The 26,800-nt window shown below is 39.4% G+C and overlaps 1 protein-coding gene across 1 annotated transcript in view; it reads right to left on the bottom strand.

Moving 5' to 3' along the window:
• Positions 1 to 2,707: 2,707 nt before the first annotated feature.
• PLBD1 (phospholipase B domain containing 1) overlaps positions 2,708 to 26,800 on the bottom strand; it is a 63,795-nt gene continuing 39,702 nt past the window's right edge. Inside the window, exons 7-11 of the mRNA XM_520758.8 lie at positions 10,583 to 10,783; positions 10,332 to 10,472; positions 5,990 to 6,175; positions 5,220 to 5,326; positions 2,708 to 3,001 (exon numbers count right to left, since the gene is read on the bottom strand). Of these exons, the coding sequence (XP_520758.2) occupies positions 2,819 to 3,001; positions 5,220 to 5,326; positions 5,990 to 6,175; positions 10,332 to 10,472; positions 10,583 to 10,783 (818 nt within the window). The 3' untranslated portion in view covers positions 2,708 to 2,818. The remainder of the gene's footprint in view (positions 3,002 to 5,219; positions 5,327 to 5,989; positions 6,176 to 10,331; positions 10,473 to 10,582; positions 10,784 to 26,800) is intronic.

Genomic DNA, 26,800 nt, shown 5'->3' on the forward strand with positions numbered 1-26,800 from the left:
TAGGGGAGAAGTATATTTATTATAAGATGGTGTCCTCAAATTAGCCTACCATGGCACGTAGGGGCAGCAGCTATATTAGATTTACTAGAGGTGCTAAGTTAGAACACTAGGCTTTTATTGAGGCAGGTTTTAATATTGATAGATGCTTTTTGTTTGGTTTGTTTCTTCTGGCAGAGAATGGAGGACTTAAGTAGAAGTAGCTACTGATAACAGGCTTTCTAGTAGCAGTTTCCACTCCACGGTTACCTTTTTAGTTTCATAGTATCTTTTCACAAAGTATTACAAATAAGCTAGATTCTCCCAGTTTGGGAATGCAAGTTTGCTACATTTTTAGCCTGGCAATATTTGTGTAGGTATTGCCTTATTGGAAATTCTGGAAACCTGATACTGCAACCTGCAATGTAGGATGTTTGTATGGCATTTAAAGGTAACGGTGATGTTTATTATTCTATACTTTGCATTCTGTGAGAGTAATTTTCACTCTGTCTTAAGTGTGAGTAAGCCTCTTCTAAAAATCTTGTTCTTGCCAAGAAATTTATAAATCACATACGAAGACGTCTGTTGCTAACAGTTAACTTTATGAGGTAACTATATCCTTCTATTTCTCTGGACTCATTTTTAAAAAATATGCCAAATACTGCATACTGTTTAAGGTAGTATATAAGTTTATGAGAGAAGTGGAGAGCTTTCTTCCTTGAAAAGTCGGTATTTGTTGAGATATCATTTGCCTCACAGAGAGGTGTTCCCCACTCCCATCCCCATTGCCAGATAATAAATATTTTGAAAAAAGTGACCTAAAACAGCTGAAATCTTAGGTGCATCTGTCTGCAGACCTCCTTAAGCAGGCTGTATCTTACAGTTCCCTTACTGCACTGGGTAAGTGTTAACTTAGTTTTTGTTGTTTGCTCTTTTGCTTTAAATATTCTCCAAATTACCATTTATGCAACATGGTTAGGGTTAATACTGCATGGTATTCATTTATCTTGTTTCATGAACTTTCCAGTACTGTACAAGGTCAACAAAGTAATGCCTGTGGTATCCTCATCTCTCACTTTTTTACTCTGTGATTTTAGCACAGTAAGGTACTGCAAAGACCTTCCTTCCAAATGTTCTCCTTGACTTTATTTCTTGGGCCAATTCAGTATCCTCAACATCCTAAGATTTTGTTGTTTTATCACTGACCTGTGGTTGGCCTGTTTTATTCTAATTTCCAGAAAAGTCAAGTCCCAGTATTTGCAATATCAAATAACTCTAAAACCGATGTGTGATTCTACCTTCCTTACTATTTTTACTGGGCAAATGCCCTATTTTTTAAATTATTATTATTTTTAACTTTTGGGACACACAAAAATCAGCAACTCTCATGAAGCGTTTGTTAGTGTGGCAGACTTGTCTAATTCCTGAAACTCATTCATCCCCTTGAGCCAGCCAATGGGGAGGAATAGGATAATGCAAACACATGTTTTGTTTTCTCATTTTCAAATAATTTACCATGTTAAAATAAACTTTTGTTTTTTATTTGTAGAGTCAGCTAAGTACCCATATTTAAATGCCGTCTTTATTATTTTTTTGAGGTCTTTGTTTTTGTCTGTTTTTGTTTTGTTTTGTTTTGTAAATAAGGTAACTGGGCAATCAAACACCTTTTGGGGATTCTGGCTTTAGTATTTTATCAGCCATTTTAAAATTAAATATAAAAATCCTTTGTAAGAAACTTGCATCCTAATTTTTCTTTATTGCAATTGAAAGTGTAAATAATAAGACAATGTAAGACCTTCCTAATGTCTAATACAAACTGGGCTCCAGCAAGTGGCCCTATTATTTTTATTAGGGTTTTGAAGGTTTGTGTGTGTGTGCGTGTGTGTGTGTGTGTTTCTTTTTTAAATGTATAGTAGAGTGGTGTCTGTATAAGTGTTACCTGTAGTGGGGTTTTGTCCAGCAAGCCTGAAATTTATACTTTGAAATAAAACTACTGGGTTTTTAACATTCTGAGTACTCTGATTAATTCTGGTTATTCACCCTTGTGGCTTTTTTTCTTTCTTTCTTAAGAATCTTCCACCTTGTTTAGAATCACCCATTACATACTGTATGGTATGGCTTATTTCATCTACTTGGCAATTCCGTGGCACTCAGATCACATGTAACTCTCCAGTTTCGAAAGAAAGTTGCTATGCAGGGTTGCTGCCAGATTGTATAGGTGCTTTTAGCTTATAGGAGGCAACAGTAAGCTTTACTATATTGTATGCCTAACCTACATCACAAAAAGACTCAACTTATGCCTGTTAATGACCAGAAAAATCACTAACTACAATCACCAACTACTACTAGAGGTTCCTTTGAAAACGAAGCTCCAGCATCCCCTAGGGTTTTGTCATTAGGCATATTCATCCAGGGAAAGGGGAAAGAGCATAGGAGGAGTACAGATTCTTATGGGCGAGGCCTGGAAGTGGCACTCGTCTCAGGTTCCAATGGCTACAATTGTCATGTGGCACAACTATCTGAGGGACACTGGGAGATGTGGTCTGTGTGAGCAGGCGTGAAAGGAGAACATGAATTCTGGTGAATGAAGGAGCTGTTTCTTCCATACCCTCTTGTGTATTAGCATGTATGCTGAAGCTTAGTGTTATTTATATATATATGTAACATTTCTTCTACAGTGCTCTACCTTATAGTGAGTGCTTACTGTAAAAACAACAAAGTCAGTGGGAAATGAAAGTGACAAATTAATATATTTTATTGCATAATTCTGATGGGAAAAACATAGCTAAAATAGTGCCTTTGGTATCTTATTTACAGCCTTCTAGTCCGTCATCTCCCTCCTTCATTTTATATCAAGTTTCAAAATCGGTTTCATGGTAATAAAATCAAAGTTGTAGACCTCTGGCATGCCCTGATGTAGAGTTTTGTTGAAACGGTCCCAGCGAAAAACAGGGAGGCCACCTTGTACTGTGGGACCACTTATGGCATAGGATGTGTACTGAGATGCTAGGTAGATATCTGCCACCTGGAAAGAGGGAGGAGGAGGACATTTTAGAAAATCATCGTTCAGCAAAAAATTAAATCCATGGCCTTCCCCACTCTCCCACTTCCAAAGTCACAATATTAGCTTTTTTTTTGAGTCGGAGTTTCGCTCTTGTTGCCCAGACTGCAGTACAGTGGCACAATCTCAGCTCATTGCAACCTCTGCCTCCCAGGTTCAAGCAATTCTCCTGCCTCAGCCTCCCAAGTAGCTAGGATTACATGGATGGGCCACCGCACCCAGGTAATTTTTATATTTTTAGTAGAGATGGGGTTTTGCCTTGTTGGCCAAACTGGTCTCAAACTCCTGATCTCAGGTGATCCGCCTGCCTCAGCCTCCCAAAGTGCTGGGATTACAGGCATGAGCCACCGCGCCAGGCCGCCTTCTTTAAAACAAAATTTTCTTGCCATTTTTCACATTGTCTTTATATGATACAGTCTTCTGTATACATTTGGCATTAAATGTCAGTTGACTAGAAGTGTGTGAAATGAACAATGTAGCCAAAAGCGAGATATGAAGTCAGATTACTCATATTCAGAATTCTAGCTCCAAAGCTTATTTAAAAATTACTTAACCCCTCTATGAATCAGTGTTCTCCTTTGTAAAATGGGCTGATAACCCTACTTCATAGAGTTGGCAGGAGGATTAATGCAAGCAATGCTCAAAGTAATGCCTAGAATAGATGAAGTCCTCAGAAAAAGTTGTTATTAATCAGGGTGGTAACAAGAGTCTGAAAGTAGATAGAGCTCACTGTCAAAAATTGAGGGCCGTGGTTCTCAAAAACACCTAACAACTGGCTAGCAGCGGGTCTTAATCTTAGAGGGGAAAGAGAATCGCTTCTTATTTTCCCCATATTCAAAATGACTCTAAAGAGATAAATTACATTTTTAAAGAATATCCTTCAACAGAAACTTTCTGATAAGAACAATTGCAGGCCTCTGTCTCCAGAAGTGAGATTTGGTAGAGGGAAGCTTGGCTTGAGTTCTCCCAGGCAAGGCAGCAGAGGTGATTTTCTTTGTGTATTCTGTGATAGATACAAACTTCACACATTGACTGAATGTTTGCAAATGCCATTTTAAAAAAGGAATACAAAAACATTCATTGGGGTTTCATCTGTGCCAGCTTCTCTACGTCTACCTTTTTTTTTTTTTTTTAATGTTAACATTGAGAGTCATTACGGCTAAAGCTTTGCCTTCATCACATAGCTAAAAAGAAGGTTGAGCTGGAACTTAGGATACTTTAAAGCATTTCCTGTTTAGGTATTAGGCTGATAGAGAATCATGTGTAACTGGGGTCAGCATTCCTATAATTTTTTGAGCCAAAGACAATACACAGTTTACCCTGACAGGTTTCTTCCAGAATTTAGGACAGCTGATGAAATGAAAAGACACACACCCAAGCCAAGAGTGCAAAAGGATGTAGTAGCATGATTCCGCCAACCAAATGCCTCATACCCTCAGACGTCCCAAATCCAGTGGTGAGCAGGTAAATTTTTAACAACAATCTTTCTTTGTGAGGAAAAAAGTTCCTGATTTCCATAATGTAAATACTTTCACTGACTGGTTTGAAGCTAACTAACTGGTTTGAAGCTAACATGTCAACTAACAATTGGTTCCTGCATGTCTATAAGCTGGCTTTAGCACACCACTGCAAACCTACTTATTACTTATATTTTCAGATACATTACAGCACTTATCAATTCTAACTGTGAAAAACCTCTGTGCTTTAGGCATCTTGTCCAAACTTGCTCCTTCAGCTAAATTTGACTCATGTTTAACATGGAATCACACTGCTTGAATAATATGTTCTTTGGACTTTGGGCCAGTCTGGTAAAACATAAGACAACAATAACATCATTATGGTTGTATACATTTACAAATAACTCACTAAGTGCTGTTGTAAACATTTTACAGAGATTAAAGCCTTATTCTTCAGAACAACATATGAGGTAAGTACTGTTACATCCATTTTACAGATGAGGAAACAGAAACATGACAGAATTATGTGATTTATTACTAAATGGCAGAGCAGGGACTTGAAGTTAGATAATAGGACCTACCACCAGAATCTCTGAAAAAGCTGATTCCTGGGCTGAGTTTATGGTTAGAGACATCGCTTCCTGCCATAAAAACCTGTGCAACTTTGCCTTTGGAGAGGCCTGTGTGCTGGTGGGAATTAAATTCAAAAGCCAATAGCATGTTACCTTTGTGTCATAACAACCTCCAGGACTTGGGTTAGGTGAGTTCAGGTCCTCACGGCAGCAGATGGTATTACAGGGGTCACCTCTACTGTAAGGATCCTTCTTATAATCTAGGAAACAGAAATGGGGAAGAGAGTGATTATTGGCTATTCGGAGACACACTTCTCCACAGTAAGGTTTTGGGGCCTGTTAAAGCCTAGCTAATCAGAGAGTGTACTCCCACAGGCCTCCTCAGCCCAGCCTGCTTCCAGATAGAGACATCTCCCTTGGCTTGTGAGGAAGGAGTAAGTCCTTGGCCCCAGGCCCAGCCTGCCCTCAAGAACCTTACACAGTGAAAAATGGATGGGAGAGAGAACCAGATAAACGTGCATCAGCTGTTTCCAACAAAAGAAATACAAATTTGACTTTGATGCTGTTCATACAAAAAAAAATGAGGTATTTATGAACAATTTTTTGTTTTATTAGCTGCTGTTATCCTTGGAAGGAAACTTGTGTTTGGAGAAAAATTTTAAAGGACCCTGTATGAGCTATTCCTTCTGTGTTTTACAGATGATTTTTTTTTTCAATTAAAAAATGTATAGACTCTTCTCTTTCATTTTGTAAAGGAGGCCAAAGCTCTATTTATTGAGTATAAAATGTACAATATTAGTTAAATACTTAAATAACTTCTTATAATTCCTTCTAGTACAGAGATGATAAACTTACATGGATTCTCTATCCATAGGGAAGAAAAGGAGTTTTGAAGAATGATTCTTGAGAAATATGCTACGTACTGTTGTATCGCATGATATATTTCATGGATGCCATATCAGTCACTTTCCCTTGGTCACGCCGGAAAATTTTGGCTCGTGGAGCTAAATCATAAGAGTAGTCCAAGCCCAGCTTCTGAACTAACAGTGGATAGCCACTCCAGTTGTAGATTTTTTCATGGAAAGGAACATTGTAGGAGGGCCAATATCCTGATTTGGAATGGAAGGGAAGTAAGGGAGGGATTGACAGGGAAGGAGACAGAAAAGGAGAGAGAGCAAAAGAAATGTTATCCATGTTCATTTATTTTGAAAATGGGCACAGGCATTTAATTACAAAATAATGTACAGAAAATAAAGCTTTGCATGTGAACCCTGGCAGCCAAACAGCCTTTTAAATTTCCTAAATCAGCACAGCTCTAGGTTATTTCATTAGGGGAAGAAGAGCATCAGAATTCTCTGGTTTTCACCCAAAATTCTTAATCTCTAAGCCAAAAAATAACCATATTCTCTATAGAGCAAAATAAAGTATAATGCAAGGTGGTCTGGGGAGCTCATCTAAGTGGATTTAGTTACTGAAATGCCAAGAAATGGTTGTTCACAGTGTGGCCCTATAAAGGAAGATGTCAAATGGTAATCATGAAGTAGTGGAAGAACATAGCACTGGGAATAGAAAGCCTGAATTCTAGGCTCAGGGCTTAAGAATCAGGTCTTAGGCAGGCAACTTCATTTGTTTTGTTTCTGTTTCTTTTTTTTTGAAAGACGTCAATGGGGAGGGAGAGGAGAAGTCCATAATGTAAAGGGATTGGGGATGATCTTTTAGGTTACATTAGGCTTTTAATTCCTTTGACTCTAAACATTTATAAAGGCTCAGCTTCATTCAAAGCTTCATAGTGTGTGAAGGCCACATAGCCTACTAGTCACTGAGCACCAAATATGTGACACAGCTCTCTCTTGTAAAAGCAGAATTTCAGAAACATCCTGGATGACACTGGCCTGGGTTACTGCCTACAGAACAGTCAAGGAATGTCTCCACCATGCAGGGTTCTCTCCCACCTCCACATTCTCTCCTGGCCCTTGTCTGCCTTTCTCCTTTGTATTGTTGTACAGGACCTCCTCTTTAGGGGTGAGGTTACCGAGACAAAAAGAAAATGATAAGACATTCAGCCTTGCTAATTCTGAGACAGAGCCAGCATCAGAAGAACTGAGATATGGATGACATTGAAATTAAAGAAGAAAAACAGATTTGTTGCTAAAACATATCTAGGTTATATAGGCTCAGGAATTAGATTGCCTGGATTTGAAGCCTGGTTCTGCCATTATTAGGTATGTGACCTTGAACAAATTGCTTATCCCCTCTGTGCCTCAGTTTCTTCATCTTCATTAACTATTCAGCATTAAGCATCTTCATAAGCATGAGCATGAAATGCATTCAGATGGAGTGCTTACAATAGTATCTAATACTTGGTAAACATTAGATTATTATGTTTCTCTTTGTGAAAACAGCTCAAATGAATAATGAAAATGTTTACTTTATACTTCACATTTCATGAAGCTTCGTGATTTAAAACAGAGCAACTTGGCCTGGTGCAGTGGCTTATGCCTGTAATCCCAGCACTTTGGGAGGCTGAGGCAGGTGGATTGCTTGAGCTCTGAAGTTCAAGACCAGGCTGGGCAATATGGCAAGACCCTGCCTCCACTAAAAATATAAAAAAATAGCCAGGCATTGGGGTGCGCACCTGTGGTCCCAGCTACTCGGGAGGCTGAGGCCCGAGAACTGCTTGAACCCGAGAGGCAAAGGTTGTAGTGAGCCGAGATCACGCAGCTGCAATCTAGCCTGGGTGACAAAGCGAGACCCTGTCTCAAAATAAATAAAGAAAATAGAGCAACTTGTTTAATCTCACAAAAACCTGATGATGTATAAGTATTACCATCCCTATTTTAAACAGAAGAAACAGAGTTTCAGAGGGGTCAATTGTCTTCCTTGGCTCACAAAACTTGACAGAATACAGGCCTTCTAACTAAAACATCCAGGGCTTCTATCACCATACCACAGTTGCTTAAATATGCTAGGAGATGTGCCCACCCCCGACCCCGACGCCCCCGCCTTTTTAATGGCTATATGATATCATGTATTTGTTTGGGCAAAACACATGTTTCTTTCTGAGCTTTTCTTTACTCACAGTAAAATGGCAACAATAACACTTATGGGGTAGTATGTTACAAACATCAAACAAGAGAACATAAGTAAAAGGCCCAGAAGAGTGTCTAGAATGCAGTAGGTACTCTGAATTTAACTCTCTGTTCTTCTCTCCTCTGGCAAAGAAAAAAAAATACAGACAGATCATCATCAACTCTTTTTAGTCTTAGGGAGTTTCAAGGGGTCTAGGAATGGGACTGCAGAGAACCAAGTCTACCATTCTGTTATCAGCAACTGTCCAAAGAAGAAAAGACTACTTTAGCAAGCATCTCTCTCTCTTGAGGCATGCTATTACTTTCAGGCTCTTAGGAGCTGGGTTCTCTGTTTTGAATTGCTCTATGCTAAACAGTAACCACCTAATGATTTGACTTCTTGGATGGATTTTCCTAACAAGCAAAGAAGGTAGGTCCACTGCTTGGTAGCATATGAACTGCTTGGCAATGAAACTCCCACCTTAAAATTTTGTTTTATGCATAAGTCTTAGTGCATTTAGTTGGTGTGACCCATTCTCCACTGACAAGGCTCACTCTAGGCATCATTACAAAGTCAATTTGGGGACCTGGAAAACTGAGGACCAGGTCCTGATCCCTAGGGTCCACACTTTATCTCCGTTCTGTCCCTGTTCATCTGCCAGCTGATCTATTGCAATAGTCTCCTAACTAGTCTCTTTTCTTCCCACCCAGTCTATTCTCCCTTGTCAGGAACTCCCAATTTCTAAAACATAAAGCCTGAACTGTCCAGTAGGATTTTTAAAGCTAACATTTTCTCTCAATAAATCTATCTATTTATCTTAATTAATTCTCATGACCATCCTGTGAAATTGTAGAGTTCCACACTCCCACATCCAGAAATTCTTGGGAGCCAGATGAGTCTCAGAATTTAGGGTTTTTCAGACTTTAGAACAACCATGGAGTGCATGGATTATATGACATTACAGTCTCTTTGGGAAACACCTCATAATCAAAGATGTTGATATTTCTGTAGCCTAATGTATACATGGTGTCTCTAAGAGGAAATAAAGACAATTTTAAAAAACAGGCTGGGCACCACAATTTGGAAGGCCGACGCAGACAGATCACCTGAGGTCAGGAGTTCAAGACCAACCTGGCCACACTGGTGAAACCCCGTCTCTACTAAAAACACACAAAAAATTAGCCAGGTGTGGTGGCACATGCCTGTAGTCCCAGCTACTCAGGAGGCTGAGACAGGAGAATCGCTTGAACCCGAAAGGCAGAGGTTGCAGTGAGCCGAGATTGCACCACCGTACTCCAGCCTGGGTGACAGAGCGACACTCCATCTGAAGAAAAATAAAAATTAAAATTAAAAACCACTACAAGTTTCTTTCTGGTAGTTTTTGCTGCCAAGTGAGTACAGATCAGGTCATTATCTTGCTACCAAGTGAGCTAGGCTACCAAATCAAAGCAAAACACGAGAAACAAAATAATAATTTGTGGTTTTACAATTTTGGAATTTTAAAATTACAAATACGGGGTTGTGGACCTATATCACGATTCAGTTTTATAGATGAGGAAAATGAGGCTTGGAGAGATTCACTAATTTGCCTGAGATTTTTAAGGAACTGAGATTTGAATCAAGGCAGTGAGCCTCCTGGCTTCAAATGTCTGGACTCCTTGCCCACCAGAAGTGCCTTCTCTGACCCCACCCACTAACAGCCACGTTCTCTTTAGGTTCACCACTGGCCTAGGGACATGAGACCTGATGACAGCTCTTCCCATCCTGAGTTCCTGCAGCTGCTTTGAGTGCTTTGCTTCCCTACTAGACTCCTGAGTCCTTCCAGGTCAGGGATTCTGTATCCTTGCTTTTCTAGTCCCTGGGCCACAGTGGCACTCCAAAAATATTTGCTGAATTGAACTTAAAGCTTTAACCAGGAACACAGGAGAAAAGGTAACATTAGAACTATGAGAAATCATAGAGTCATGAATGCCTGATATGCGTCCCAATCTGCACATTGTCCTATAAGAGTTTGAGATGTAGGTTTACATGTTGTGCTAAACCTGGTCATTCTGGTGTAACTAGCAGTGGCATCCCCATCCTGTCTTCCCCACCATACCCTCCCCCACCACACATTCACACAATGTGCATTCCCCTACCATATATGAACACACACATACTCATCAGGTTTTAAGACTTACGACATGAAGAAAGTACCTTTCCGTAGAACATCAGTTTGTTCAGAATATTCTACATATGTAGGAATTTGCTCCACAATGTACAGAGTGCCTTTGTCAAGACTGTGGTTCAGCTTTACTTTCTTCAGGTCCAGAACCATGTATTGATTGTTATAGGTGCCTGAAATATCAGGAAACATGAAGACGGGGCATGGGTATGACTTTACTGGTTAACAAGCCTAAATCAAAATATATGTCTGTGCCTAACAGTTATTCTGCAGGGTCACTTACCAGAGTTGTATTTTGAAAAGATGTCTGCCCACCTCTTGCCACTATCTGCCATCATATTGGCCACACGGACTCTTTGCCAGGCCAGGAGAGTCTCAGGTATTACCTGCTTTAGCAGGGTTTTATTAAACACACTGTTTGTGGTCTGCAGCAATATCAATCCACTGCTAAGAATGTAAAAATCATCCAGAGACTCCAAAAACCCTACAGGAAAGACAAATATACACATCAGCATATGTATACATGGAACAGTGAACCATCATTATTGACAAAGAGCTTTACATACACAATGCATTTTGCAAAGTGTATCAGTTATTACTATCCTTGATCTGCAGTAGCCTCCCCCAGCTTTGGCTCACCTCTGTGGTAGTCACCCAACTGCCCCTTATAGAGGTGCCAAAAGAACTCCACCCCTGGATTCTCCATTGAAAATTTATTTTGTGATTTGAAATAACAAAAATATGTTAAATCCAGAACATTGCAAGCTTCCAGAATGATAAACAGATGTAGATCCCGACTTGCTAGGATTTTGCAGGAGAATTTTTAATTAGGGAGGGGATTAGCAGGGTTCATTAGTAAGAATATAAATGCCTTTTTTTCTTCTCTTCTACTTTCCTGTATTTTTCAAATTTTGTATAAGTCTACTTTTTTTTTTTTTTTTTTTTTTTGACACACAGTCTGACTCTGTCACCAAGGCTGAAGTGTGGTGGCATGATCTCAGCTCACTGCAACCTTGCCTCCTGGGTTCAAGCAATTCTTGTGCCTCAGCCTCCTGAGTAGCTGGGTTACAGGTGTGCACCACCACACCTGGCTAATTTTTGTATTTTTAGTAGAGACCGGGTTTCACCATGTTGGCCAGGCTGGTCTCAAACTCCTGACCTCAAGTGATTCACCCACCTTAGCCTCTAAAGTGCTGGGATTACAGGTGTGGGCCACCACACCCGGCTAAGTCTACATAATTTTTATAAATGGAAAAACATCTACATTTAGAAAAGTAAAGATGGTTTTGAAACTAGGGCATTGACACTCTTGGTCAATGCTTTTTTATAAATGTTGGAGGCAACACAGGAAAATCAGTGAAGCCACAGTCTTTTCTGAAGACCTATTTTGTGGTTTATACTGGGATGAGTATGGAAAAGATAGAATATCAGGCACAGCTGTAATAAAAAGAGAGGATATACTGTCATCAGTAACAGTAATGGAACAACTGTCAGTGTTAAACAGAAAAGGACCTCAGTGGTAGAGTTAGAAGGGGCCAGAGTGGTAAGTTCCTTCGGTGCATCCTGCTGAAGGGTTTTAAGGCCCTTACAAAACAGTCCCGAGGGAGCTAGCTAGCCCCTTCCACTATGTGAGGTCACAGAGAGAAGGCACTGTCTACGAGAAACAGACCCTCATTAGACACTGAGTCTTCCAGTCCCTTCATCTTGGGCTTCCCAGCCTCCAGAACTGTGAGCAATAACATTTCTATAGCTTATAAATTACCTAGTCTGAGGTGTTTTGTCATAGTAGTCAGAATGGACTGAGATGGTCTCAAATTTCTACCATGATTTTTTACCACTTTTATCATTTTTGCCATATCGGAGTACTATCTGAACTATCATTTAGTTAATATTTTTGTTATTTTTTAACTGACAAGTAAAAATTATATATATTGATGTTATACAAAAGAAAGGATATTTTGATACCTGACAAGGAAACATTGTTTATATTTTGGTATACAAAATGATATTCTGATATATGTATACATTGTCAATGGCTAAATCAAGCTATTAACATATGCACTACTTAATATCTTTCTTCAAATTAACTCACTTTTCAAACTTAACTTACCCTTGTCATATATCATAATGTCTCAGAAACTATGGACTTAATGTTTTTGTTTTTTCCCAAAGAAATACATTAAAACAAATACATTTCTACTAATGTGCAAAAAATGTTTGTCCACATACTGCCTCAAATCACCCCACCAGCCCTATGCACGCTATTGCACATCTATTCTAGCCTAGTATGGAATAAGTAAGGTGGGGTCAAAGAAACGGGTCACCTGAAACCGGAGGTAAGAGCATGGATTGGGAGTCAGAAGACTTGCATTTTAGTTTCCTGCTTGCCTCTAATGAATTTGACAATTCTTATTTTGCCTCTCTCTTCCTTATTTCCTTCTTCTGATAACCTGGGACTAATGTCATTCAGCTATTCAGCTCTAACAATCTGATTTTAATTTCTTGAAATTTCTTGAGTAGGAAAGTTACACGATGAGAGGACTGTCCAACTAACTCTTAGTTTTTTTTTTTTTTTTTGAGACAGAGTCTCGCTCTGTCGCCCAGGCTGGAGTGCAGTGGCGTGATCTCGGCACACTGCAAATTCTGCCTCCTGGGTTCACGCCATTCTCCTGCCTCAGCCTCCCAAGTAGCTGGGACTACAGGCGCCCGCCACCACGCCCTGCTAATTTTTTGTATTTTTAGTAGAGACGGGGTTTCGCCATGTTAGCCAGGATGCTCTCGATCTCCTGACCTCGTGATCTGCCCGCCTCGGCCTCCCAAAGTGCTGGGATTACAGGCGTGAGCCACCGTGCCCGGCCCCAACTAACTCTTAATGAGCCTCTACAAGGCTGCCATTAAGCTATAGAGAGCTTTGTGTAAATTAGAGAAAGTTGCACACTCCAAGTGGTACAAGGTTTAACAGTACACTTGAATGAAATTTTAATGGGTCACCTCTCTAGAAAGACATGACCTGGGCAAGGATATATGGCTTGACAGAGTGTAAAATGGATTGCATTCGTGTCTTGGGCTGGGATCATTTTTCAAACTGTACAACCATACTTGGCAGCCTTGAGAAAGCTCCCTGGTAGATAATCCCTGTAGGGTAGAATGCTGTATTTCCGGAATCACAAGTTTGCTAATTCAATACTTGCTGTAGCAGTCTCCCTGGACACAAGAGGGCAGGCGTTCTTTAATATGTGTAGGTGATTTAATATTACAAGTACTAATGTTTAAGGAGTAGTCTTTCATTTAAAGGCAAGATTCTTTATGAAAGAGACAGGATGACGGAAATATATAGGCTATCCAGAGTTCTAGAGCAAGGAGAGTGAACTGGCCTGCAAAAACTATAGTTGAGGAGGCTAATTCTATAGTTTAGAGTTTAGGATAATAAAGAAAAGGCCCAGAGATGGGACAAAGTTCTGACACATTGCCTTTGAAAAGAAACACATTTCTTTGACTACATACAATTATAATCTTTTTAAAAATTTTTTTTTTTTTTTTTGAGACAGGGTCTCCCTGTGTTGCCCAGGCTGGTCTCGAGCTTTAGAGTTCAAGGGATCCTCCAGCCTTGGCCTCCCAAAGTGCTGGGATTACAGGTATGAGCCACCACACCCTAACTAAAATTATAATCTTGCTCTCATCTGTCATTAGCAGCTTTGGAAGGCAGATTGAGATCAGGAGAAAATGAAACACTCCAGTGTTTTATGAATGCCAGCCTAAGAATAACATTTCATGATAAGCTTCTCACTGAATTTAATTAAGAAATAAAAAGAAACACTTTCGGTTAATAAATCCTATTTCAAGACTTAAAAAAAACACCAAACTGCAGAAATAAACAGTAACCACTATGTAGTCATGCAAATGGCAACAACAGTTACTCAACACACACCATGGAACAAACACATTAGAAACAATTATGAAGATTGACTCATGGGGAGTTGCATGTTGAGACAGGGTGGAGTTGAGGGAAATCATCTTATGACCAGTTAATCAAGAAAAGTATGAAAACTAAGGTGGGATTTCTGGAAAGGTAGAAGGGAGGACACATCCTGATTTAGGTGGGGAAGATGATCAAGACAGGTCTGATCTGGCAGAAGACAACAGTGTTCTGGGATGGTACCAATGAGGAGACAAAGAATCAAAGAAAGGTACTTAAAAAAAAAACAGAAATTAAGTGCTGCAAAATCCATTTATAATTCTTTAGAATACGTGCCCGTATTCTGCTATTTCTTTTTTTTTCTTGGTTCTACCTTTTAAAAGCAAAGGACATGAATTTTGGTCTGTACTAAATATAGATTGTTTTTATATACTTCAGCTTTATGACCAAAGTACCTAGATCAAAGAGGTAACATGACATTAATAAAGTAATTACAGAACATTAAAAATGTTTACAACATATATTTATTAAATAGGCAATTTTATAGATTATGAAGACTTGACTTAAATTTTCCTGGAGCCTATTCTTTTATCTTCATGTGTAGCTACTTTCAAGTACATGCACTTAATATTTAAAAAGGCCAAGCTGGCTCATGCCTGTAATCCCAGCACTTTGGGAGACCGAGGTGGGTGGTGAATCATTTGAGGTCAGCCTGACCAACATGGTGAAACCCCATCTCTACTAAAAATACAAAAAAAAAAAAAAAATTAGCCGGGCGTGGTGGCACATGCCTGTAGTCCCAGCTACTTGGGAGGCTGAGGCACAAGAATTGCTTGAACCCAGGAGGCAGAGGTTGAATTGGCCACTGCACTCCAGCCTGGGCAACAGAGCGAGACTCCATCTCAAAAAAAAAAACCAAGGCCGGGCACGGTGGCTCACGCCTGTAATCCCAGCACTTTGGGAGGCTGAGGCGGGTGGATCACAAGGTCAGGAGTTTGAGACCAGCCTGACCAACATGGTGAAACCCCGTCTCTACTAAAAATACAAAAATTAGCTGGACACGGTGGCGCGCGCCTGTAATCCCAGTTACTCAGGAGGCTGAGGTAGGGGATTCGCTTGAACCCAGGAGGCGGAGGCTGCAGTGAGCCGAGATCGCGCCATTGCACTCTAGCCTCGGTGACAGAGCGACACTCCATCTCAAACAAAAACAAAAACAAACAAACAACAACAACAAAAAAGGCTAAGCAAAGATTTTGCTGCTTAGACCACAAGGGCTGCCATAGTCTCACAAACAGGATGGACTATGGATTCAGTATGCTAGGATGGTCTAGGGTGCTTGTTACAAATGTCCCAGCCCAGATCAATGAAATATGAATTTCTATGGATGACACTGCATTTTTAGCAAGCTCCATAGGAAAAACTGGGGAACATCTAAGTTTAAGAGATATGTATACATGTATGGGGGAGGTGATAGCATACCTGTATATAATGAGAAGTAGGAACACACACATGCTTGGGGAAACACACTAAATGCATCCCAGAAAGCCTCACTTATAGATCATTGAGCTTGAAGCCTCAGCCTTATGGGGATCATCATTACTGGGATCCTCAATTAAAAGTCCTTTGAGGCCAGGCAAGGTGGCTTATGCCTGTAATCCCAGTACTTTGGCAGGCGGAGGAGGGCGGATCACCTGAGTTCAGGAGTTCGATATTAGCCTGGCCAGCATGGAGAAACCCTGTCTCTACTAAAAATACAAAAATTAGCAGGGCATGGTGGCATACGCCTGTGGTCCCAGCTACTTGGGAGGCTGAGACACAAGAATCGCTTGAACCTGGGAGGCAGAGGTTGCAGTGAGCTGAGATCACGCCATTCCACTCCAGCACGGGCGACAGAGTGAGACGCCATCTCAAACAAAAAAAAGTCCTTTAAATAGGTTCCGTCTTTTATTCCCACATAGAAGCTCCACCCACCTGGCATGGCAGGAAATCCTTTGCGTTCACTGCTCTTTTAGTTTTTTGTTTGTGTTTGTGTTTTGAGACAGGCCATGCTCTGTCGCCCAGGCTGGAGTGCCGTGGCGTGATCAAGGCTCAAGGCAGCTTCAAACCCCCAGGATCAAAGGATCCTCCCACCAGGCCTCCTGAGTAGCTGGGGCTACAGGCATGCACCACCACACCTGGCTAAATTTTTTAATTTTTTGTAGAGACGGGGGTCCTGCTATGTTGCACAGCCTGGTCTCAAACTTCTGGGCTCAAGCGCTCCTCCTGCCTTGGCCTCTTAAAGTGCTGGGATTACAGGTGTGAGCCACCAAACGCAGCTGGCTCTTTCAGTTTTAGCCATTTAATTTAAATCCAAACTGAATCATTTCTAAAAAAAACCGAAATGGATATTTATAGTTAGATATATTGCCTTTGCACCCAGTCCTCAACCACTGAATTGTGTGACCTTGACCTGTTTGACTATTTAACTTCTCTGAACTGTTTATTTTAAAAATGCAGACAAAATACCCTCCTTGAGGCTTTTTACGGAAGGCAGAATTTGTAAAAGTCAGTATGCTTTGCCTCTCGACTGCATTAACATGCCACAGGCTCAGACTGTTTTGTGTAAAGGATGTCAAAGAACTGCACCTTGTCTAAAGAGAAGTTTGATGTTTTGTATGCTTGTTAAGAAAATACAATTCTAGAAATTAATGGTAGACAACTGATTTTAAAAATACCCTTCTTGTTAGGTTTTTATGAACATTAAATGACATAATAAAAACAAAATGTTGGCCTGGCACAGTGGCTCACGCCTGTAATTCCAGCACTTTGGGAGGCTGAGGCAGGCAGATCACTTGAGGCCAGGAGTTCGAGACCAGCCTGACCAACATGGTGAAACTGCGTCTCTACTAAAAATACAAAAATTAGCCGGGCGTGGTCACACACACCGGTAATCCCAGCTACTCGGGAGGCTGAGGCATGAGAATCACTTGAACCTGGGAGGCGGAGGTTGCAGTGAGCTGAGATCACACCACTGCACTCCATCCTGGGTAACAGAGTGAGATTCTGTCTCAGAAAACAAAACCCCAAAAACAAACAAAAAGAAAACGTGCACAGTGTCAGGGACAGAGCCAGGTACATGGTAGGGGCTAAACACATATTCAGGTTTTTTGTTTTCCTTTCTATTTAACTAGTTGAACACAAACAAGCTTATAGTAATTTATTTAAAACTTAAATTCTGCCTAATTCCCATAAAACTAGTCAGGTCCCATTCATGTTATTTATCACAAAGGATTTGCTTCAAGTAACAAGTCCTGTGCTGAACACATAGGTTTTGCATCTGAAGTCCCTGGCTTACAATTCCTGAACATCTTAGACTCCTGTTCTCAAATCTAGGGTATGAAAGGGAGGGCAGGATGAATAGAAAGCAAGTTACAATAGGAACTGTGATCTCTTAGGCAGCCCCCACCTCCTCCTTGTTTTATTGCCCGTCCTTCTTTCCTACAGTTCCTACCATGTCCACATCAAAGTGGACATAATCTATCTCCTTCCTGTTTTCCCTCTAATCCTTCTTTCTTCCTTCCTTCTTTTCTCCTTCCTTCCATAAATATTTATTCAATGATTATAATATGCAAGGCTCTGTGCTCGTCCTGGGACACAGACATGAATACAGAATATGGGCTCTGAAGAAATTATGCACAGGGTACCTAGGAAGCTCAAAGGAGAGATAACTTACTTGGCCTGAAGGTTAGTAAAACCTTCTAAAAGGAGCTCTTGTGCTACTCTTTGTTAATATGAAAAGCACTAGGGTATTATGTATTACCCAGCCCCCCAAAAAAAAATGCTCGTATCAAGGGTGAGTATTCCAATAATAGCAGCATGATAAAATTGAGTGATTTTCCCACAAATAATAATTATAAAACTGTATAAAATTATTTAAAGCAATGATCTGAAGATACTAGGAATGACCAAAGGCAGAGAGAAACAGAACATTAGTACAGCGTTGGTTAAGATGGAGTATGAGGCTTCCTTGCCTGTGTGTATTCCTAAACCAGTGATATAGACTGAATTCTGTTTCCTCAAAATTCATATGTTGAAGTCTTAACCCGTAGTACCTGAAAATATGACTATATTTGGATACAGAGCATTAAAAAGGTAATTAAGGTCAACTGAGGTCATATGGGCAAACTCTAATTCAACATGACCGGTGTCCTTATAAGAAGAGGAAGTGAGCCGGGCATGGTGGCTCATGCCTGTAATCCCAGCACTTTGGGAGGCCGAGGCAGGTGGATCACGAGGTAAGGAGATCGAGACCACCTGGCTAATAGGGCGAAACCCTGTCTCCACTAAAAATACAAAAAATTAGCCGGGTGTGGTGGCATGCACCTGTAGTCCCAGCTACTTGGGAGGCTGAGGCAGGAGAATCACGTGAACCTGGGAGGCGGAGGTTGTGGTGAGCTGAGATCGCACCACTGCACTCCAGCCTGGATGACAGAGTGAGACATCATCTTAAAAAAAAAAAAAAAGGAGGAAGTGATGCCAGGTATATGCCCACACAGAGAAAAGGCCATGTGAGGACACAGTGAGAGGGTGGCCATCTGTAGGCCAAAGAGATAAACCAAACCTGTCAATATCTTGATCTTGGACTCTCAGCTTCTAGAACTGTGAGAATAATTAATTTCTGTTGTTTAAGCCACCCAGTCTTTGTCATGGCAGCCTTAGCAAACTAATATATAGCCCATACCCAACTCTAGTTATGGAAAACTAGAGCCATTCTGGCTTGAGATGGCGAGATCAAAGTCTAGTATTGCAGAACAGCTGAGAATTTCAGAGGAAAATTTTGGGAGCAAGAGAACCACAAGAAGAGCAGAGATCCAAAATCTGAATATGAACTCTGTCCTGTTCCCTGACTGACCACTAACTGTGCATGAATGTGGGAAATGCCAGGGAGCCCAGGGTAAAAACAGAAAGAAATGAGAAGGGTTTTCCCTTGTAAGACAGAAATGTTCTAGAATTGAGATAGGTGAGTTTGCTGCAACTTACACTGCCAGGGTTCCCAACTCATATGCAGCTCAAATTCCTCAGGCTCTCAGAGGACAAAGGTAAGAGCTGGAAAAGCAAATGGAAATATAGGGGAAACCTTAGGATCAAGGAAATCACAAAGAGAGTTAGCTCTATAATATGAATTTGAGCTGCCAACATCTTTCACTGGCTTCTAAATTACACAGATGCAGGAGCAACCTCCAGAAGACCAGGTTGAAGCAGCAGTCTTGAGGAAGGACATTGGTTGCTGCACACTGTGCAGGTGACATATATTGAAGTTTGAGTGCAAGCAAGGTAATTGCCTGTTAAAAACAACAACAAAAAAAGTAAAACAAGTGACTTCAGCAAGATGTCTGACTAGAGGTGCCTAACATTCATTTCCCTACAAAAAAAAAAGGAACCAAAATGATGAATAAACAACTATATTTTGACTAGAGTATCCAAAGGAGAACACTAAAGTGTTCCGAAGGAGTACAATAAGGGAGGGGCAGAGACCCAGTGGAGCATGGAGACTTGGGATGGCTGCATAAAAAAGAGAATGAAACATTCTGCCTTTGCCACTTCGTCTTCCCAGTCAAGATCGGTATGAAACCAGGAGGCAGTCTCCCTACGGAGAAAACGTGAGCATGAGAACTCCCAGCAATCTCCATTAAAGATGCAAACACCTACAGTCTTTGCTGCTTGAGAATTCTGCAGTTTTCACAAGTCATGAACCCATTCTAGGGAGCTGCCTGGCATTCACATGGCTGTATTACTCCAAAGAATGAGCCCACATTGTGCCTCCTTCTCCTCTGTGATCTAAGCTGCTGATGTACAGCACTATCTTGAGACCGGTGCCACTACTATAGTGCACTGTGCTCTGGAGGGCCAGTAACCACTGTTTGTTTCTCCCCATCCTGAGGCTCTGCTGCAAGTACACTGTGCTTGTAAACAGTAGCACACCACTCACCAGTTGAGCAGCTACTGTTTCTTATCCACCAGGAATAAGCTGCCTACGATGCACTCCATCTTCCCCATCCCTGTGGCGCAGCACCTCAACCTCAATTACTCAGAGCATAGGCCCAGTGAAACAGCCATAACCTTGGTGCCTGAGCCCATGTGGTGTCCTGACGCCCAAGGAACAGATGATCCTACCCAGCAGGAAGGCCACACCTTACCCTGAAGGAGCAGTCCCTATGCACTTGCGGTGTGTGTAACAGCCTGGCACTCCTGCCCCCAGAGGACAGACTGTGTCTAATCCTATTGGAGTAGGCCTTGTGCACCCATGGCGCATGAAACAACCTGGCACCCTTGCCACAAGCAGAAAGGCCATGCATATGATTTGACAGAGCTGCCATACAAACTCCTCCAGGCTAGGATGCCACTGAGGCATCCATAGAAATTGCTAACATTGACTACAGCTGAAAAAACTGCATGGTGACTACACTACTGCATCCACCTGGAACCATAGCCTATGCATCCTACACAACCGACACCTTAGGACACATCTGCAGGCAAAAATCTTTCCCTATGATAACAACTCTATAAAACTGGAAGAGGCATCCATTCTATCAGATGCCCAGACATCAGTGCGGGGACACAAGAAATATGAAAAAGCAAGAAAACATGATACCACCAAAAAAATACAATAACTCTCCCGTAACTGACCTTAAAGAAATGGCAATTTACTAATTGCATAAAAAATTTAAAAATATGATCTTAAGGAAAATCAATGAGATTCAAGATAATATAGATAGGCAATTCAATAAAATCAGAAAAGCAATTCATGATATGAATAAAGAATTCAACAGAGATATCATTAAAAAAAAAACTCTTGGAGCTGAAGACTTTAATGAATGAAATAAAAAATATAATGGAAAGTTCCAACAGCAGACTACACCAAGCAGAATAAAGAATTTCTGAACTGAAGACAGCTCTTCACTTGAAGAGTGAAGAAAGCCTACAAGACCTATGAGACACCATTAAGTGAACACATTTTCACACTATAGAAACTTGAGAGGGAGAAGAGATGGAGAAGGGCACAGAAAGCTTAACAAAATAATAGCAGAAACTTCTTAAGTTTTGAGAGAGATATAGAGAACTCTATGCCAACAAATATGAAAACTTAGAAGAAATGGATAAATTCTTGGGCACATAAAACTTAACGAAAATTGAATCATGAAGAAATAGAAAATTTGAACAGACCAATAACAAGTAATGAGATTGAATTAGTAATAAAAAGTCTTCCAGAAAAGAAAAGCCGAGGACCCAATGGCCTCACTGATGAGTTCTACCAAACATTAAAGAAAAACTAATACAAATCCTTTGAAAACTATTCAAAAGACATGAAGAGGAGGGAATACTTCCAACATCTTTCTATGAGACCAGCATCACCCCGCTTCCAAAACCTGATAAGGACACAACAAATAAATAAATCTATTGGCCAATATCCCTAATAAACCTAGATACAAAACTCCTCAAAAAAATATTTAAAAACTGAATTCAACAGCACATTAAGAAAAATCACTCACCATAATAAATGGGATTCATTCCAGGGATGCAAGGATGGTTCAATATATGCAAATCAATAAACATAATACATCATATTAACAGAATCAAGGACAAACTCATGAAGGGATGTTGAATCTATTGATCTAGAAAAGATATTTAATAAAATTCAACATCCCCTCATGATAAACACTCTCAACAAAATAGATATACAAGAAATGTAACTCAACACAATAAAGCCCATATATGACAAATTCACAGCTAGCATCATACTGAATGGGGAAAAGTTGAAAGCTTTTCCTCTAAGATCTGGAACAAGACACAAATGCACCACTTTTATTTAACATAATACTGGAGGTTCTAGCCAAAGCAATTAGGCAAGAGAAAGACAAAAAGGGCATCCAAATTGAAAAGGCAGAAATCAAACTGTCCCTGCTTCCAAATGACATAATCTTATACAGGGAAAACCCTGAAAACTTCACCAAAATACTGTTAGAACTAATAAGTAAATTGAGTACAGTTGCAGGATATAAAATCAATATACAAAAATCTATAGCATTTCTATATGACAATAGCAGACAATCAGAAAAAAATAAGAAGGCAATTCCATTTATTACAGCTACAGAAACAAACACTTAACTAAATGGGTGAAAGATCTCTGTGATGAAACCTATAAAATATTGACAAAAGAAATGAAGAGGAAACAAATGGAAAGATATTCCATGTTTACGGATTTGAGGAATATTTTTAAAAATGTCCATACTAATCAAAGCAATTGACAGATTCAGTGCAATCTCTATCAAAATACCAATGACATTCTTCATAGAAAGAGAAAAAAATCTTTAAATGTGTATGGAACCTCAAAAGACCCCAAATAGTCAAAGCAATCTTGAGCAAAAAGAACAAAGCTGGAAACATCACACTACCTGGCTTCAAAATATACTACAAAGCTATAATAACCAAAACAGCGTAGTACTGGCATAAAAATAGACATATATACTAATAGGACAGAATAAAAAATACAGAAATAAATTCACACACTTACAGCTAATTGATTTTTGGCAAAGACACTAAGAACACACATTGGAAAAAATTCTCTTCGATAAATGGTGCTCGGAAAACTGGGTATCTACATGGAGAGGAATGAAACTAGACCCCTTGCTGGGTATTTATCCAAAGGAAATGAAATAAATATGTTAAAGAGATATCCACACTCTCATGCTTATTGCAGCACTATTCACAATAGTCAAGATATGGAATCAACCTAAATGGCTATCAACAGATGAATGGATAAAGAAAATATGATACATATACATATAATGGAATACTATTCAGCCATAAAAAGAATCAAATTAGGTCATGTGTAGCAATGCGGATGAGCCCTGAGGGCATTATGTTAAATGAAATAAGCCAGGCACGGAAAGACAAATACTCCACAATCTCACTCAGATGTGGAATCTATAAAAGCCGATCTCATACAAGTATAGAGTAGAACAATGCTTACCAGCAGCTGGGGAGGGTAGGCAAGGTGGAAAGGGCTTAATCAACAGGTACAAAATTACAGTTAGATAGAAGGAGAAAGTTGCGGTATTCTATTGCACAGTAGGCTTACTATAGTTAACAATATTATATTATATATTTTAAATAACTAGAAGAGAGATTTTTGAATGTCCTTACCATTAGAAAGTGATAAATGTTTGAAGTGATGAATATTCTAAATGCCATGATTTGTTCACTACACAATGTATACATGCATCAAAACATCACACTGTCCCCTATAAATATGTACAATTATATGTCATTTAAAAATAAAATAAAACATAATTCTCAAAAATACACATTTCAGAGACACTATGGTGTGCTATTTTTCAAGTCCACATTTCAACCAAAAATTACCAGGCACTACAGTTAACAATATTGTGTTACATATTTCAAAATAACTATAAAAGAGGATTTTGAACGTTCTTGCCATAAGGAACTGATAAATGTTTGTGGTGAAGAATATACTAAATATGTATATACATTGTGTAATGATCAAGTCATAGTATTTGCTATATTTGTCACCTCAAAAGAAAAAGGAAGGTACGACCCCACACTTAAGTCACTGGAAACTGTTTCCAAGTAGGTCTTGATATTGGGTTTAGCGGACAAAGACAAAACAGGAAAATATGGTTTTAAGAGTTACCAGAGAGGGAATCTCAACATAAAATTAGAAATTAAAGAAAGAACAAAATTGAAATTCTAGATCTGAAAAGTACAGTAAATGAAATGAAAAACTCACTGTATACTTCAACAGTAAATTTGAGATGGCAGAAGAAGGAATTAGAAAACCTGAAGATTGTCGCTGGGCATGGTGGCTCACGCCTGTAATCCCAGCACTTTGGGAGGCCAAGGCGGGTGGATCACCTGAGGTCAGGAGTTGGAAACCAGCCTGGCCAACATGGTGAAACTTCATCTCTACTAAAAATACAAGATTAGCCCAGTGTAGTGGTGCATGCCTATAATCCCAGCTACTTGGGAGGCTGAGGCAGGAGAATCGCTTGAACCTGGGAGGTGGAGGTTGCAGTGAACTGAGATCGCATCACTGAACTCCATCCTGGGCAACAATAGTGAAACTTCGTCTCAAAATAAATAAATAAATAAAATAAAATAAACAAAAAATAAAACAAAGAAAACCTGAAGATAGAAGATTAATGGGAATCATCCAATCTGAAGAACAGAGAGAAAAAGAAAACTAAATAAAATTTACAAAGCCCCAAAGACTTGTGCAAAAATGTTTAGCATCTGATGGATAAATGACTGGAGTCCCAGAGGGAGAAGAGAGAGAAAAGAGGATGGAAAAAATATGTGAAGCTATAACTGGTGAAAAACCCTTACATTTAATGAAAAACATTAATTTACAGTTCCTACCAGCACAACAAACTTAAAATACAATAATCACAAAGAAGACCAGAGCTAGCCCACGACAAAGCTGAAGTCACCAAACATCTAAATGCAGAAAAAAATTAGAGAGGAAAATAATATACTTAACAGCTTACTTCTCAACACACACACACACACACACACACGCACACACACTTCTTGTTTTAATTTTTTAAAAGACAGTAAGTTTTTAAGTAAAAAATCATAACACCATATTGGTGTATTTATAACATATATAGATGGAGCATATATATGACAACAATAGCACAAAGGATGGAAGGCACTAAATGGGATAATTACCATTTTAAGTTCCTATATATTTTTTAGTAGACATAATTGCTTATTAACTTTATGCAAATTGTGATGAGTTAAAGATGCATATCACAAGCCCCAGGGACAACAATTTTAAAAATGCAAATAAATATAGCTAGAAAGCCAACTTGAGTATTAAAATATAGAATATTTTGTTATAAAACCTTTGTTAAAATTTTTAACACAAAAGAAGACAGGAAAGGAGGAACAGAGAAACAAAATAGAGATGAAATGAACTAAATAGTGAAATGGCAGACTTAAATCTAAATATATAAATATTTACAGTAAATGTAAATGACCCAAACACTTCCATCAAAAGTAAGAGACTGTCAAACTTGATTGAAAAGAAAGCTTGAAATTATCTGTCTACAAAACTTGAAATTATCTGTCTACAAAAGACATACAGCAAACACAAAACCACAAATAGTTTGAAAGTAAACAGACATTCCATTTGCGCTAGCAAATTAAAATATGCTTTGATTCATACTTAAACCCGAAAGCAGGAATGCCTACATTAATTGCTACATTAAAAACAGTCATCTACCCTTGATTATCTAGAAAGACTTGGTAATGATGGCCAGTTCCTTTTAGGTTTTAGAAAATCAAATGATGACCTAAATTTCCCTTAATTTGCAAATACAGTAGTAATTAAGGTACATCTCTAAAGTGGAGCACTTACACTAGGCTCTAAGATTCACTCTGAGGTGGAACTTAAAACCAGTATACTGTATGTATGCATTGGTAATAGCGACTTTTGCTTCATAGCTTCATACCAACAAAATATATTAGAATAATATGAAAGTACTGGAGGAGCTGAAAGAAAAACATCCAAGGCCGGGCATGGTGGGTCACGTCTGTAATCCCAGCACTTTGGGAGGCCGAGGCAGGCAGATCACCTGAGGTCGCGAGTTGGAGACCAGCTTGACCAACATGAAGAAACCCCATTTCTACTAAAAATACAAAATTGGCCGGGCGTGGTGGCGCATGCCTGTAATCCCAGCTACACGGGAGGGTGAGGCAGGAGAATCGCTTGAACCCGGGAGGTGGAAGTTGTAGTGAGCTAAGATTGCACCATTGCACTCCAGCCTTGGCAACAAGAGCGAAACTCCATCTCAAAAGAAAAAAGAAAAACACCCAACATACACATATGCCTTCAGACTTACAGACTTAAGCTGCATTTATGGGGAACTGATGAGGTTTAGAACATATATATACTTTGCTAAAATTCCCCAGATGATTCTTGGTATGAACTACTACTGTATAAATTTTAAGATATACTTAGAAATTGTTAAGACATCTAGCCCCATCTCTAGTAGACAACACATTTATATTGCAGATATTAATTTTTTTTCAGTTTATGACCAGTTATTTGTGAAGGACTATTTGCAGGGAAAATATGAATATGTTAACTTTAGCTTATGGCACCAATTTACTAAAGAACAACAGGCTCACCAACTGATCTCAAACATAAAAAAACCCACATCAGTCTGATATGATATTATGCTACTTTGAATCTGTTACTAGTACCATCTTGACAGAGGATACATGCTCCCAAAACGTTTGTTACCACACTTAAAAATCACTGCCATCATTAAGCATCAGCTTCAAAATTATATCTATCCATGATTTACTTTTTCCAGATGACTACCATTATTCTAGTCTTTTGAATTTGTAAGGTGAAAAAAAACAAAAACAAAAACTTACGATGCACTTTTCTCCAGCACATAAGATTTCAAATTGAAAATTAAAGACATGCTATTGGTAATGCACTTGCTAGTACTACACACTTTGTACAACAAAAAACAGAGGCAAGAAACTTAATGGAAAGAAAAGAACCTTCTTTTG

The sequence above is a fragment of the Pan troglodytes genome, chromosome 10 (genome assembly GCF_028858775.2).
Source record: "Pan troglodytes isolate AG18354 chromosome 10, NHGRI_mPanTro3-v2.0_pri, whole genome shotgun sequence".
In the NCBI taxonomy this organism is placed as follows: Eukaryota; Metazoa; Chordata; class Mammalia; order Primates; family Hominidae; genus Pan; species Pan troglodytes.